Here is a 13622-nt window from a genome sequence, read left to right as displayed (position 1 = left end):
CTTTCCGAAATAAAGGGTTTTTCAAGGGTTCTTGGTAGCACTAATGGTTCCAGTGAGAACCATGTTGATCCAGAGAACCCTTTAAAACCAGTTTCCTGAATAAAGGGTTTTAATGGGTTCTTGGTGACACTAAGGGTTCCAGATGGAACATTTTCTAAAATGTTCTACCTGGAACAAAAAAGGGTTCTCCTATGAGGACAAGGCTAAGAACCGTGTATGTATACTCAGCACTTATTTCTAAGAGTGTACCCGGTACTTTTTAAAAAAAATACCTGCTCTGGCGAGGTTCCAAGCGAGCTGGGATTGGAACCAGCAACCCTCGCGTGGAGGATAAAGTGGTAGATGATGGATGAGATTTAGGGTTCTTTAGCTAAAAGCTGCTTTTCCTTGTGTCCCCACTCACTGATGGACAAAGGTGTCAGTACCTCAAACAACCACACGTCTGAAAACCCGTACCATCCCTCTATGACCATGAGAACGTCTGTAAAAGTGCAGGTTCTCACAGGAAGGCGCCGGGATTGGCTCTTGGATCCTTCTGGTTCCTGTAGCGATACGTGATCCATACTCCCAGAATCTGACAGAGGGAGAGACGGTAACAGTTCTGTTAGCTCGAAAACAATCTCAATAGGTTCTACCTGGTTAAGGAAAGGTTAAATATATAATACAGAACCTTCCTGCCACTCTCATACTAAAACACATACTATTACACATAACGTGTGCTGCTCCCTGATGATGACTCACCTCGGTGAAGCTGAAAAAAAGTCCAATCCCTCCGACAATGTGCAAAACTTTCCCGGCGTGTTCTCGGATCTTATCGGCGCAGGGTAGACACGAGTGGTTAGGGAAACAGGCCTGAAGAGGAACGAGAGGAAATAGAAAATAGACAACATTGTAAGAACGGGGTCATCAGTGGTGTCATGGTCGTCTTCAGGCATCTGGACCTGCTTCAGTTAAAGGTTCATCATGTAATAAATCTAAAGCAACTGTCCGTAAAAATCCTCCTAACGAAACCTAAAAGACCTTGGTATTTTGAATTTGAATGTAGTAACCGTTTTTGGCCACATTCTTACATATGGCGCCTTTAAGTTTAAGATGTTTCACTTCTGACTAAGTGATGGACAAAAATCCAGGTATTTATGGTGCATTCCATTTGTGGTTTGGAACTCAGACATTTCCGATGTTGGAAAACAATTTTTTTTTCTCTTGTATGCACGTCACCTTAGTAGGAAATGCTTATTATCTCAAAAGTTAAAACCCACCAACGACGCAGCGTTAGCCTCAGTAAACTGGATCCCCGTCTACAGAGCGGCTACGTTTAAACAATGCAGGTCGTTCACCGCACTGACCCACTTTCAGGCTGTCGGGTTTCACCTGAGCCAAGACGTCGTGGCAACAGAAGGTCATTAGGGGTCATCTGAGAGACAGAGTCGGCCATTGAGTTCACCTCTGTGTGAGAGCTCAGCCTCAGAACAGACTGCAGGTGGGGAACAGTTGGTGTCTTTCAGGCGCCGACTCCGGCCTGGGTGGGTTTTTAAGTTTTAATTACTCACACATTCTTTTCACCAGACCTGGTGTTCAATATAAACAGCCAGAACTCATGATAAAACATGAACTAGTTGCCTTCCAAGACTCCCTCCCTGGACACCTTGACCTTTACGTATCAAACCTGGAGATAGTGACTTCCTGCTCAGATCTTCTGAGCTGTTTTCACTAAAATCTCTCTAATCTCTGACTCCAGAGGAACCCTCACATGAAACATCTTAACTCTGGCAGGTCCAGTTGCCTTAACGTGCCGAAACGAATCCGTGGTCCAGACTCACCGCGTCACACGTGCCGTTGGGGTCGACGCGTCTGAAGCCGCAGCAGTTGATGCTCTTCTCCACGTCCCTGCGTGTGCTCTCAGAGTTGTTCCAGCCGACCTCCAGCAGGTGGTCCTGAGGCACAGGGACAACAGAACCTTCTCATTCACAGGTCATATATGCTCACTGCTGTCATCGAGCATTCATTACAGATGTTTCTACGCTCTTAGAAATAAGGGTTCCAAAGGAGTTCTTCTACAAGGGCTGAGGTACTACCTGGAACCATTTGGGGTTCTTAGTAACACTAATGGTTCCAGTATGAACCATTTTGATCCAGAGAACCCTTTAAAACCGCTTTCCTGAATTAGGGTTTTAAAAGGGTTCTTGGTGGAACCCTCCAAATAGGTTCTCCTATGAGGACAAGCCGAAGAACCTTATATGGTTCTACTATATCTAAGAGTGTAATGAAACGAATCATAGATGGTGGAGGAGAAGTGCTGTTATCTTCTTCATTATATGATGTTTTTCAGTAGCATTAGAAAAGTGTGCACTATTTCTGGTTGCACACTGTGGGTCATGAAAGCTCCTACACTCTTAGAAATAAGGGTTCCCAAGGGCTGAGGTTCTACCTGGAACCATTTGCTTCTGAAAACCCCTTTCCAGAATAAAGGGTTTTTCAAGGGTTCTTGGTAACACTAGGGGTTCTCCTATGTTCTCCTATGAGGACAAGCCGAAGAACCTTATGGTTCTGCTTAGCACTTTTATTTCTAAGAGTGTACAGTACCCACAATGCATTTCCACTTCATTACTGACACTGACGGTAACTCAAATGAGGCTGAAGAAGGTCTGAAGAAGAGGGGAAACTCAAACTTAACAAAAACCAAAACTAAGCGTTTACAAACAATAAAAACTAGCTAATCCGCTCTAAAAGTTAATTAAAAGTACCTAATTTCTATCTCTCTCCCTTTTAAATAAACTAAACTAAACTAAATAATGAGTCTGTTTTCATTTCTTTTGCCTCAGTCACTTCCTCTCATCCTGTCTTGCCCTCTTCTCTACTGTTTTCTTTCCGACAAAAATCCTTGAATTCCTTTCAGTAACTCAGAGAAACGTCAACACGACCAATCTGCAAACACGAGATCACACACACACACGTTCTTGTACTTGCTGCCTACTGAGGACCAGCATTTCCACTTCATAAATCAACACAATTATAAATATCTACGTCATGAATGACATCTATACAGATCTACTGGGTGCAGTACCATAAAATGTTTGCAGGTGGAGCCCCAGAGCAAAACGTGTGTGAAACACCAGGGCTGGAAAACGGGTTTTTGTACCAAATTGAGGAGCTGTGTTAAAAAACAGACTATAGCATGTTTACAACTTAAGGAAGTTATTTGAATGAAAACAAAGTGAGGACCGGGCCAAAATGTCCTCACTTTGCAAATATGACCTCACTTTGTTGGTTAAAAACCTCACTGGTTCTCAGTATGGCGCAAGTACAAGAACACACACACACACACAAACACACACACACACACACACACACACACACACACACACACACACACACACACATGTGATTTTTGGTAATCACAATGTTTGTAATGTAACTGGTTTTTCGAGTTATTCTGCCTTGACTTTATTGAAGCATTTCTCTGTTTCCTTTGACATTTAACGCAGAGAAACGCGATTTCCTACCTGTACATGTGACAATAAACTAGTTTAATCTTGTAATAGTGCAGTAATTAGGAGGTAATATTACAGTAATGCAATATTATCACACACACATACCCAACAAAATAAGACGTTAATACCACAATAACATCATTTATTATTGATTTACTGGACCATAAACGGTTCATTTTTAAGTCCAAAATAGTCAAACACAGAGTCTGAGGTGAAACACGACACCGCACTACAGTTAGTTTTGGTCTGGACGACAACAATAGAGGTAAATAAATAAAGAGTCTTTGGAATGGAGAGGATTAAGACTCTTTTCTGCTTTTTCTTACCTGTTGTTCTTTGTTAACGGTCAAACAGGCGCTGGAAACGGCAAACTGCACGATAAACACCATGAAGAGGACGATCATGTACTGAGCGTCGCCGTCAAGGAACAAAAATCACTCATTGTTATTATCATTATTCTCATTATTATCATTATTATTCTGCGTTACATCGTACATGACACACACACACAGTCGTCACGCTCTGCCGCGCTGAAGAGTGAAACGCGATGCTGCTGCGGATCTCACTGCACACACCTGCATATATGAATAGAAAATGGATTTTCCAAAACACTGGGACGGAGGAACGGGTTCATTAATGGATTATAAAGTGTTTGTGGGTCAGAAACTAACCTCACTGATGTTAAAACTCACTCCCGTTTCCTCACTGATTGGACAATTGACTCTGCACTGAGTTTAAAAAGATGTAGTCGCCGTGAAAGGATACGAAGAAGAGCAGGACCTGGTGGTGCTTCATGGCCCCGATGAGACCGACCAGAGCCACGAAGAAGAGGAAGACGCCCACGCCGATCACGCCTCCCACCACCTGGAAGCTGGAGACCAGACCGAACCACTTCCCCCACGCCGCGATGCCGATCAGCAGCAGGCTCACCATCTGCAGGAGGCACACGTGAAAAACGTCCGAGACGTTATCATACTATGATGGCGTTCACACACACACAGGAAGTGACTTGTTTAAAGGCGACACAGAGGCAGGAAACGGCGGATAAGATAACACCAAGAGTTACATACAGGAGCTTTAAGTGACACTATCACAGTCTGTTAGTGACAGAAAGGTTCATTTAGACTAATGATTACATATTTAAATATCTTACTCTAAAATAAACACAAATGAATACTCTAGAGCTTCTTTAAAAATGTGTTTTTGTGTTGAATGAATAAAACAGATGGAAATGTTTGCAATGAATTAGGGACAGATGACTGCTTTAAAGACAGAGGACACTCAATAATGTACAAACTGAATATTAAATACAAGAAATGGGTTATAAAAGAAGAAAAATGTGCATGCTTATATAAATAAACAACAATGTTTTGGCTAATTAATTGATTTAAAGGTGCCATATGTAAGAATGTGGCCAAAAACGGTTACTACACTCAAATTCAAAATACCGAGGTCTTTTAGGTTTCCTTTTTCTAACGTAACTGGCAACCCGTGGTTGCTCGGCAGCTGAGTCTCTACTGACTGCAATGATTGGTAGACGGCGGTAGGTGGCGCCACATGCCAAAAACATGATTTCAAAACATAAACATGATTTACAGTCTGCAAAAGATTTTTTTTAACGCAAATATTTTGTCTGTACTGTTGTTGTTGGTGAGTTCAGTTTGTTATATGAACATTATTCCTGAGTCTCTGTGACATTTTAGGAGGATTTTATGGCCAGTTGCTTTAGATTTATTACATAATGCACCTTTAAATAATAATGCATTGATGATTATTTAAAACACATGTTTAGAGCTGCAACTGAGGATTATAATTCTCATGTTTGGTTCATAAAATGCCAGAATATGTTTAAATAACTGTTCATCACGTGGAATTGAATCAGTTTGAATGATTTTCTTTGTCAAATGGAACAAAGTAACCCCACAGAAAATGATAAAAGTTTGGTTTAATTATCTTAAAAAGCACATTTTATTCAGTTTTAATGATTCCTTTGTTAAATTGAGCGTAACTGATTAATATAGTCATCAATTAATAACCAGTTAATTAAATAATCGTTGCAGATCTCACTGTGTTAATTAAAATGTAGTCCTTTTTTTTGTATTCCTGTATTGGTTAAATGACAAAATTAGGATTAAATATTAATTTGTGGGCTACATGACGTCATGGACACGTCATCAAACAGGTGTTTGTGTCCCCACAGCAGCAGGTGGGACACTGTGTCCACGTGGTGAGACCAGTGAAGGTCAGAGGTCACAGACAGTCACACTGAGCTCAGGCTAAAACAACAACAACAACAATAATAATAATAATAAAAACAAAAACAAAAAAAGCTGCTGTATAATGAATAATTGATCCGGTGTTTTTCTGTGTTGTTTCACAGCAGCGTTCACATTTATTATATCCACTGTTATTTAAATGATAAATAATAACAACAATAAACATCATCCATGTGTTTCACTCTAAATACTCACAATGTAGAGGATGTTGAGCGCGCACAGGGAGTGTTTGGAGCAGGTGAATCCAGCGCAGCCCATCTTTGAACAGCTGTGAGGAGCCGCGAATGGAAAAGAAAAACCCACGCGGTACTCGGATTAATTAGTCCGGATTAGGGGATTAAATCGAAACTAAACGCATTGAAAATAGGAAGAAAAAAAAAAATTCCGGATTGGATGAGGTGGTGGTGCAGCAGCTGCAGGTCTGACCTGAGAGAGAGAGACATAGAGAGAGAGAGAGAGAGAGAGAGAGAGAGGACAATGACGCTGGGGTAAAGAGGAAGTGAGGGAGTGCACCTTCAAAGTAAAAGCACGGGTTCAATTTAAAAAATAAGAACTACAGTTAAAAAAAGATAACTAATTGAAACTGAATTGTGTTAGGGTTTGTTTACAAACCTAACTAAAGTTCTAGCAAAAACTTTTTTTTTCTTCTTTGTAAATGTATTTATTTGAATAAATTAATTTGAATTTCAAAAGGTTGCATTTGAGACTTTTCATTCATTCATAAGAAAATGTTTTGAACGACATCAATCGAATTAGTATAAACTAAATAATGCATATATAAAAAGGAATACAATGTTATAACTAGAAATACATGATGACTTCTTGTTTTCTCTTGCATTAAGTTTTAAACAAATCATTAAAAAAGAAAATAAGTGCAATATAATATGAAACATTAATGTTCAATACTCTGTGTGTGTTTGTGTGTGTGTGTGTGTGCGTCCACCTGTGAGAATATAAAGGAAAGCTGTTACATATTTAATGGCTTCAAATCACCTGCCTTTCTATATGCTCTTATTTTGAAACATGAAGCCAAATCCCTGTGTTCGCGGTGCAGTCACTTCTTCTGACTTGACACCTGTTCAGGATATGACTCAGTAGGACTGGAGTGGGAAGGGCTCCAGGCTTCCAGTCTGCTCATTGGCTCCAAAAACGTCCTGTTATGTCTTACGAAAATAAAAAACACACTGAAGAGTCACAATCAGTGGAAATGTGATCAGTAGTGTGTGTGTGTGTGTGTGTGTGTGTGTGTGTGTGTGTGTGTGTGTGTGTGTGTGTGTGTGTGCGCGCATGGGGTTCAATTATTTAATTAGAAGAGGACGTGAACTAAAACCACGTGGTTCCTTTTTCCTGTCTGTCTTTCTTATGTTACACTCACACTTCATTCATGATTTATCAGCACTGGGTTTTTCTGGGACACACACACACACACGCACACACACACACACACACACACTGAAATGCACTCCCTAACCCCTTAACCTAACCTCAACCCTTAACCTTAACCCTGACTTAAAACCAGGTCTTTACCCTTAAAAAAAGCCCTTTAAAATGGTGTCGTCTGGACAAAATGTCCCCACAAGTTTGCACATTTTCATGGACCTCACAAAGACGTAAATACAAGTACACACACACGCACATATGTTTGCCTATCTGTCCTTTTAAGGACTCTCACTGTCCTACATTCATTTGGATAAAACAAATTGTTATCACTGACCTTAACCATCGCAACTTAATGTCTTAACTGGACATTACCCACAATTCAAATTCTTGCCCTACACACACACACTTATATCTTTATATTTATACCTTAGTGAGGACACATCATTGACCTTAACCTTAACCCTTATCCCTAACTTAACCCCTTTTCTAACCCTAACCCTAAATCCAGGTCTTAACTCTGAAAAAGCCATTTAAAGACAGAAATGTCCCCACAAGGTTGCACGTTTTCATGGACCTCACAAAGTCAGTACAAGTACAAGTACACACACAATTTCCCTACTGTTCTTTTAGCCTCTTTAAACTTAATGACTTTATTCCTGCTGCACATTGGGACAATTGTTCATGCTAATGAACAAAGTAAATTATTTATATATACAATCCTGCCACTTTATTAGGTACACAGGACACCAGGAGTACCACAGAGATAGAGATAGAGATTGAGGTGGAGGAGATGAGGACCTTATTTAAAATGAATAGTACCAGTTCTCAATTAAACGTGTGTGATAATGCCTCAAAACTGTGTGTATGTGTAAGTGTATGTTCGTTTAAGTTGATGAATATTTAAGTAATTACAAGATTTGCCACTTAAATAACATGATTCTTAATTAAGTAATAATTATGAGGTGGTTCCCTTCTTTTGCTTGAGTTCCTGACCCCTGAAATGTCCGTTTACACCACTGGAAGTCATCATCCTCCGACTCCAGAGCTGCAGGATCCAGATCTGACACTAATACGCATCTATATATCATGTTTTAATTGTACTTAATTAAGTGGCGCTGTTATCCATGAACTTAAATAACATGCATCGCTTGTATCATGATGGACAGAGGTGAAAAAATAAGAGTACACATACAGTACAAAAGCTGTTTATTAATACTGGAGTGTGTAAATGTTCACTTATGTACATGCACTACAACATGCACATGCAGTGCAGAGGTCATGCAGGCGGACGTTGTTTAGATGGAATAAGGGGCTGAAGTGGATCAGAATCGGGATTACTGTATTGATCCCTGGTGGGAGAATGTTTGAATGGACGAGTGACTGTGGTTTAAGGGGCTCAACCTCAGCACAGAAGGAAAAATAACTACATGTTGACTCTGTGCTGCTCTTTCATTCAGGTCACAGTATAACAGAGTAACAGAATAACTCTGCTGCTCAATCCACCTCCTCCCCTGAGTCTGATTCTGTGGACAAAAAAACAACAAAAGCAGTATTAGTTGCTCCACCTGCTGGTAAAACTGACAAATTACATCACTGACTCTCAGTACAACATTAGTAAAATAAATAATAATACTTATTTTAATCATTACTATCAATTTAGAGGTAGAGTTTGAAATAACAAATGTGTAATAATTATATATAACCCTAAATTAAATATCTAAATCAATAATATTTATAGATTTTCTTCTTTAATGAATAAATGGAGATTGCATTAAAGTAACATGGAGTATTTATGTTCTTGCCTTCTTCAGCATTCTGAAGCCACTCAACAAACTTCTTCATCTGCTCTAAGAAGACGCTCTTCCCTTTGGCTGCGTGGCCGTCTTTGTACCACTTCAAGATGGCCTCCTCACTCAGGACATCAGCTGAGATAAACAATGAATACAATTAAAACTGAAATTCATTGACAGCAGAGACAATAAACAAGAGGAAATAAACCTCTTTTGGCAGAATTTGAAGGTGATGAAAAATGAGTGTGAGACGCTGACCTTTGTAGAAGAGCACTACAATCTTACAGAAGGACTTCATGAACTGGATGTTGTCGTAGCAGAAGTCCTGGATCTTCAGTAGCAGAACCAGCTCAGACTGACCCTGAGTGCTGAACACGGCCAGAAGAGGAGCATAGTGCTGAGAGAGAGAGAGAGAGATAGTTATACTAATATCCAAGTGATTTTACTCTGCTGTGAATAAAAAACCCAAAATGGCTGATGTGGCAAAAGGCCCACTGTGAGTGGCAGGTGTAGTGGTGTAGTGAGTGACCTACTTTGAGGTGTTTGAGCGCCTGCTCTGTGACCAACTCCTCCTTTTTGTTCCACTCCACGGCGTTCATGAGGCACGTCCACAACAAGCCAATCACATTGTGCTCCTGCAGCTGGTTCCTCTTCATCTCCTCCTTCACATAGAGCACTATCTGGAACACACACAAACTTTGTTTTTATGTCTTAGTGAGGACACACCATAGACATAATGCATTCCCTTAGTCGCCCTTACCCAAACCTTACCCATCACAACTAAGTGCCTAACCCTTACCCTAAAGCATGTGGCATACTTTGCATATCGCAGACCATGGTATACTCGTGCGTCAGGGTCTTGTAGTATCCCTCTTCACCATCGGGTGGTGGTACAAGTCTGGATGCAAGGAAAAGGACGCATTCCTACCAAAGAAGAATGCTACAGCTACCTCTGACATGTCTGGTTTGAGTGGCTCAAAGCTGAAAGGTCCATCGGGCAGGGGAGTGGATGGGGTGTCAGCCGGTTCGAGGGTCGCCAGGTCGAGGCTTGGATGACTGTCCTTGTCGACTCCCTCTTCTGTTGTCGAAATGTCCATGCGCACCAAAAAGCACTCCTAGCATACGGTTCCAAAATCTGGGTGGGTTAGGGTGTGCATGGAAGTACACCAGGGCCTTTAGCCCCCTTACCCAAACCATACCCATCACAACTAAGTGCCTAACCCCAACCCTTACCCCAAAGCATGTGGCATACTTTGCATATCGCGGACCATGGTATACTCGTGCGCCAGGGTCTTGTAGTATCCCTCTTCACCATCGGGTGGCGGCACAAGTCTGGACGCAAGGAAAAGGACGCATTCCTACCAAAGAAGAATGCTACAGCTCCCTTAGACATGTCTGCTTTGATCGGCTCAAAGCTGAATTGTCCATCGGGCAGGGGAGTGGATGGTCCTTGGCGATTACCTCTTACCTCTTAAAATCTGGGTGGGTTAGGGTGTGCGTGGAAGTACACCAGGGCCTTTTGGCCCCTTACCCAAGCCTTACCCATCACAATAAGTACCTAGCCCTAAACTAAACCCAATCCAAACCTCAAAAAGTCCTTGTCCCCCCACAAGCTCTACCTCTTTGATAGGACACTGCTGGGACAGGCGCTCCTGCAGTTCCCTCTGCAGTTCTTTACGTGTTCCCAGGCTCTGTTGCACATGCAGGAAGTCTGACAGCTCCTTGAGGCCGGCGTCGTTGAAGTACTTGGAGAAATGCTCCACATTCTGCTTATTGGCGGGAAACAGCTCCTGGAATCAACACGGGTGAAAAACAACAACAACAAATAATTAACGTAAACAAAATCAATTGCTTCGGAAATGGCCAAATTATACAGTGTATGGTGAAGTCACGCGCGTGTAGCATGGAGATGTTTTAGAGGCGCCCTGAATTCTCCTGACTCAACATCATGTTGTGCAGCCAGACCCATATTAAGAAACACCGCACATATTGCCCTGCAGTCCTGTCGTGGCTACGCTGTGATGCTATTCTAGAATCAGAGGTTCATCGTACATCTGGCAACTCTGGTGGGTATGGACGGTGAAGGGGCCAAATTGGCTTATTTGACTGGGGGGCCCTACGGACCATCTTTTCATTACGAAGAAACAAGCGAGCCTTGCTTATTTTTTTTCTTACCAGAAGTCTTTTGTTCAGATTTGCCTTCCTCAGTGACGAGGTCACAGAATTGGCATCTTTCTCTGCGATCCACGCTTTGAACATCTTCACAGCAAACGATGCCGAGATCCCTGAGGAACAAAACAAATAGAGTATTGGTTGATTTATTTGAATATAATGGATATAAATCCACCTCTCGCGTACCTTCTTTGACCACATTTTCAGAGAAGAGACTGGTGATGATGGGCGGCGGGAGAGCGTTGTTGGCCAGCAGAATACCGGTCAGCATGGCCAGCTTCGTCTGCTCCGACTCGCTGAAGCCTTTCAGGAAGAGCAGCAGCTGCGCAAAACAACAGAGGGCAACACATTTGCCACCGTCTTTGTCAAGAGTCCAACGTTTTATCTGGGTTGATTTTGACCCACGCTAAACTGAGGGTGTTACCTTTTTGATTTCCTCCTCAAAGGCCTTCTCCAGATACTTGTATCGTCTGATGAGCTTATTGAAAACCTGTGATCACAAAGTAGACAAAGCTGAACATTTGATTTTAACAGTACCCCCCCCCCCCCCCCCCGCCGACTGGCAAGCTCACCTGAGCATATTGTTGAAGAGCGACATGACTTTCCTCTGTGGTGAACACACAGTAGGCCGTCACCTTGGTCTTGTCACTTTCATCAATTCGAGTTCCTCCAGGAGCTGATGACGAGAACAAGTTACACAAATGATTATAAACAGATCAGGAACAGACTTCTTTTTGCAAACAGTGGTGTCTCCACCTGATGGACTATCACTAGAAGGTTTCAGATACATCTGCATTAGCCTCAAACTTTTTTTACTGGGAGACCGTCCGACATCCAGATACTCACCGAGCATGCTGCCCGCGATGAGGATGTCAAACAGAGTTTCAGCATAGCGCCTGTAGTCCAGCCGCGACCCTGAAGTATCTAGAAACTTGGACACAGCGTCCAGGTCTCCGCCGGCCTCATTAAGCCCTGCAACGATCGAGTCTCGAAACACTGCCGGCTCAAACTTCTCCTTCTCATCTAGGACACGGGGTCACCATGATCAGTGGGAAAAATTAAAACTTCATTAACTTATTAACAGTATGTGTAAAATCTGTTATATGACCACGTGTCGCGTGTTATATTTAGACCTTTGTCCAAACACAGGACAATGAAAACTAATCCAAGTTACTTAGACTTCTAATTATGGATTAATTAAATCTTTGTCACGACCCCTGGATTATCCAGATTTATTCTGTTTGGATTTTTCATTGCTCTGTTTTCTTTACCATTGGGGTTTGTTTTATCCCTGTTTCTGTTGTTTGATTTCCTGTCTTGTCTTCTCTGATTGCCTTCCCGCCCAAAGTATTTAGTCTCCATGTCCTTCAGTGTCGACGTTGGTTGATTTTATTTGTGTCCCGTCACATTTCCGTCTGCTCTCTTGCTCTTTTTTTTAATTCGTTTGCTTTATTAAGGACTCTATTTCCTTATTTTTGCAACTGTGTTAAAATTATATCATGATATTTCATCCTGATTATTGCAAAAAAAAATTCTAATTGTAAAAAATATATTTCACAGAGTTTCAAAATGAAAGTGGTTATTTTTGATATAGAATAATATATAGTTGCAAATAATAATAAAAAACTACACCAATAACTCAAATTATAACCTGGTTTTAAGTGGCATGCTTGTTGTTTGCTACTCACCCCTTTTACGGGTCTTAAACCTCTGGCCTGTGAGCACTGGCTTCTGCTGCTTACCGGTATTCATACAACTCCTGAAAGACAATTTTCACAGAGAATAAAACACTCACCATTTGGTTTAGGGAATAAAATCATTTATCTTGTGTGATGTACTGAACAGTTGCCGCACCATGACGTTGACGTTTTTGTGACTCAGAAGGTCACAGTCGCTCTCGCGTCACATGAGTATGTTAAGTGAGCGTGGCATCGAGTCAAAACATGCTTTTAGCATTGAGCTCGACACTGCCTGTTATGAAACCCTAATAAGAATTTGCATTGATTTGATTGGATTAGATCGGATCGATCCAACATCAGATCGATTCATCGATCATTAGGATAAATAAAAATTTGATATAATCCAAAAAGCCTAGCGGTCAATAAAGGTGGCAATAAAAATTATTATTGTTGTATTAGTGTTATTTTGGAGCAGAATGGTTGTTACAGTTTTTTCATCCATACAAAAAAGTCTTAAAAGATAAAAAACAATAATGTATCAGGCCAATATGGGTATGAATAGATACAAAAACACACAGGAGACGGTGACACCTGTGCACCTGTTCACCTGTTCACCTCCAGACCTGAGGAAGCTTTACATTTACTAGCGTAAGAAGTGAGTGATATTGTTAGACTGAATTTGCAAAGAAAACATGAGGACTAGCAGATCAATTACTGTGTTTAGTTGATATATCTAACTGAAGTTGAGTGAATGCTTACCAGTGGTGAGGTTCTTGTTCTGCCTGTGAGTGAGTTGGACTGTGTGGAGTGTTGTGTGTCCTTGTGTTTACTAAC

General features: G+C 41.3%; 2 protein-coding genes across 2 annotated transcripts; both read right to left on the bottom strand.

Annotated features, from left to right (window-relative positions):
- Positions 1-499: 499 nt before the first annotated feature.
- On the bottom strand, positions 500-6025 carry tspan13b (tetraspanin 13b; the record flags this gene model as incomplete). The annotated part of the gene is made up of 6 exons (XM_083899420.1): positions 500-574; positions 742-852; positions 1821-1934; positions 3818-3898; positions 4257-4424; positions 5963-6025. The coding sequence occupies 6 exons, from the start codon at positions 6023-6025 to the stop codon at positions 500-502; spliced, it is 612 nt and encodes a 203-aa protein (XP_083755546.1).
- A 2317-nt stretch (positions 6026-8342) lies between these two features.
- On the bottom strand, positions 8343-13622 carry bzw2 (basic leucine zipper and W2 domains 2). The gene is made up of 12 exons (XM_083899419.1): positions 13548-13622; positions 12798-12868; positions 11956-12132; positions 11682-11785; positions 11534-11599; positions 11296-11431; positions 11113-11222; positions 10557-10727; positions 9471-9617; positions 9196-9334; positions 8950-9072; positions 8343-8670 (listed from the first exon to the last, which is right to left on the bottom strand). The coding sequence occupies exons 2-12, from the start codon at positions 12859-12861 to the stop codon at positions 8642-8644; spliced, it is 1266 nt and encodes a 421-aa protein (XP_083755545.1). The 5' UTR covers positions 12862-12868; positions 13548-13622; the 3' UTR covers positions 8343-8641.

This window comes from Microchirus variegatus, assembly GCF_963457635.1.
Source record: "Microchirus variegatus genome assembly, chromosome: 13".
NCBI lineage: Eukaryota > Metazoa > Chordata > Actinopteri > Pleuronectiformes > Soleidae > Microchirus > Microchirus variegatus.
The sequence above is the reverse complement of the archived record's forward strand: the minus strand, read 5'-3'. Positions and strand labels throughout refer to the sequence as shown.

Bases quoted from the DNA above. Each gene is read 5' to 3' on its own strand.
- bzw2 (XM_083899419.1), bottom strand. From the start codon at position 12,861: ATGAATACCGGTAAGCAGCAGAAGCCAGTGCTCACAGGCCAGAGGTTT. The intron at 11,223-11,295 runs GTACGCGAGAGG...TTTGTTCCTCAG, and splicing joins TGAAAATGTGGTCAAAGAAG to GGATCTCGGCATCGTTTGCT. The intron at 10,728-11,112 runs GTAAGAAAAAAA...TGTTGATTCCAG, and splicing joins ATCTGAACAAAAGACTTCTG to GAGCTGTTTCCCGCCAATAA.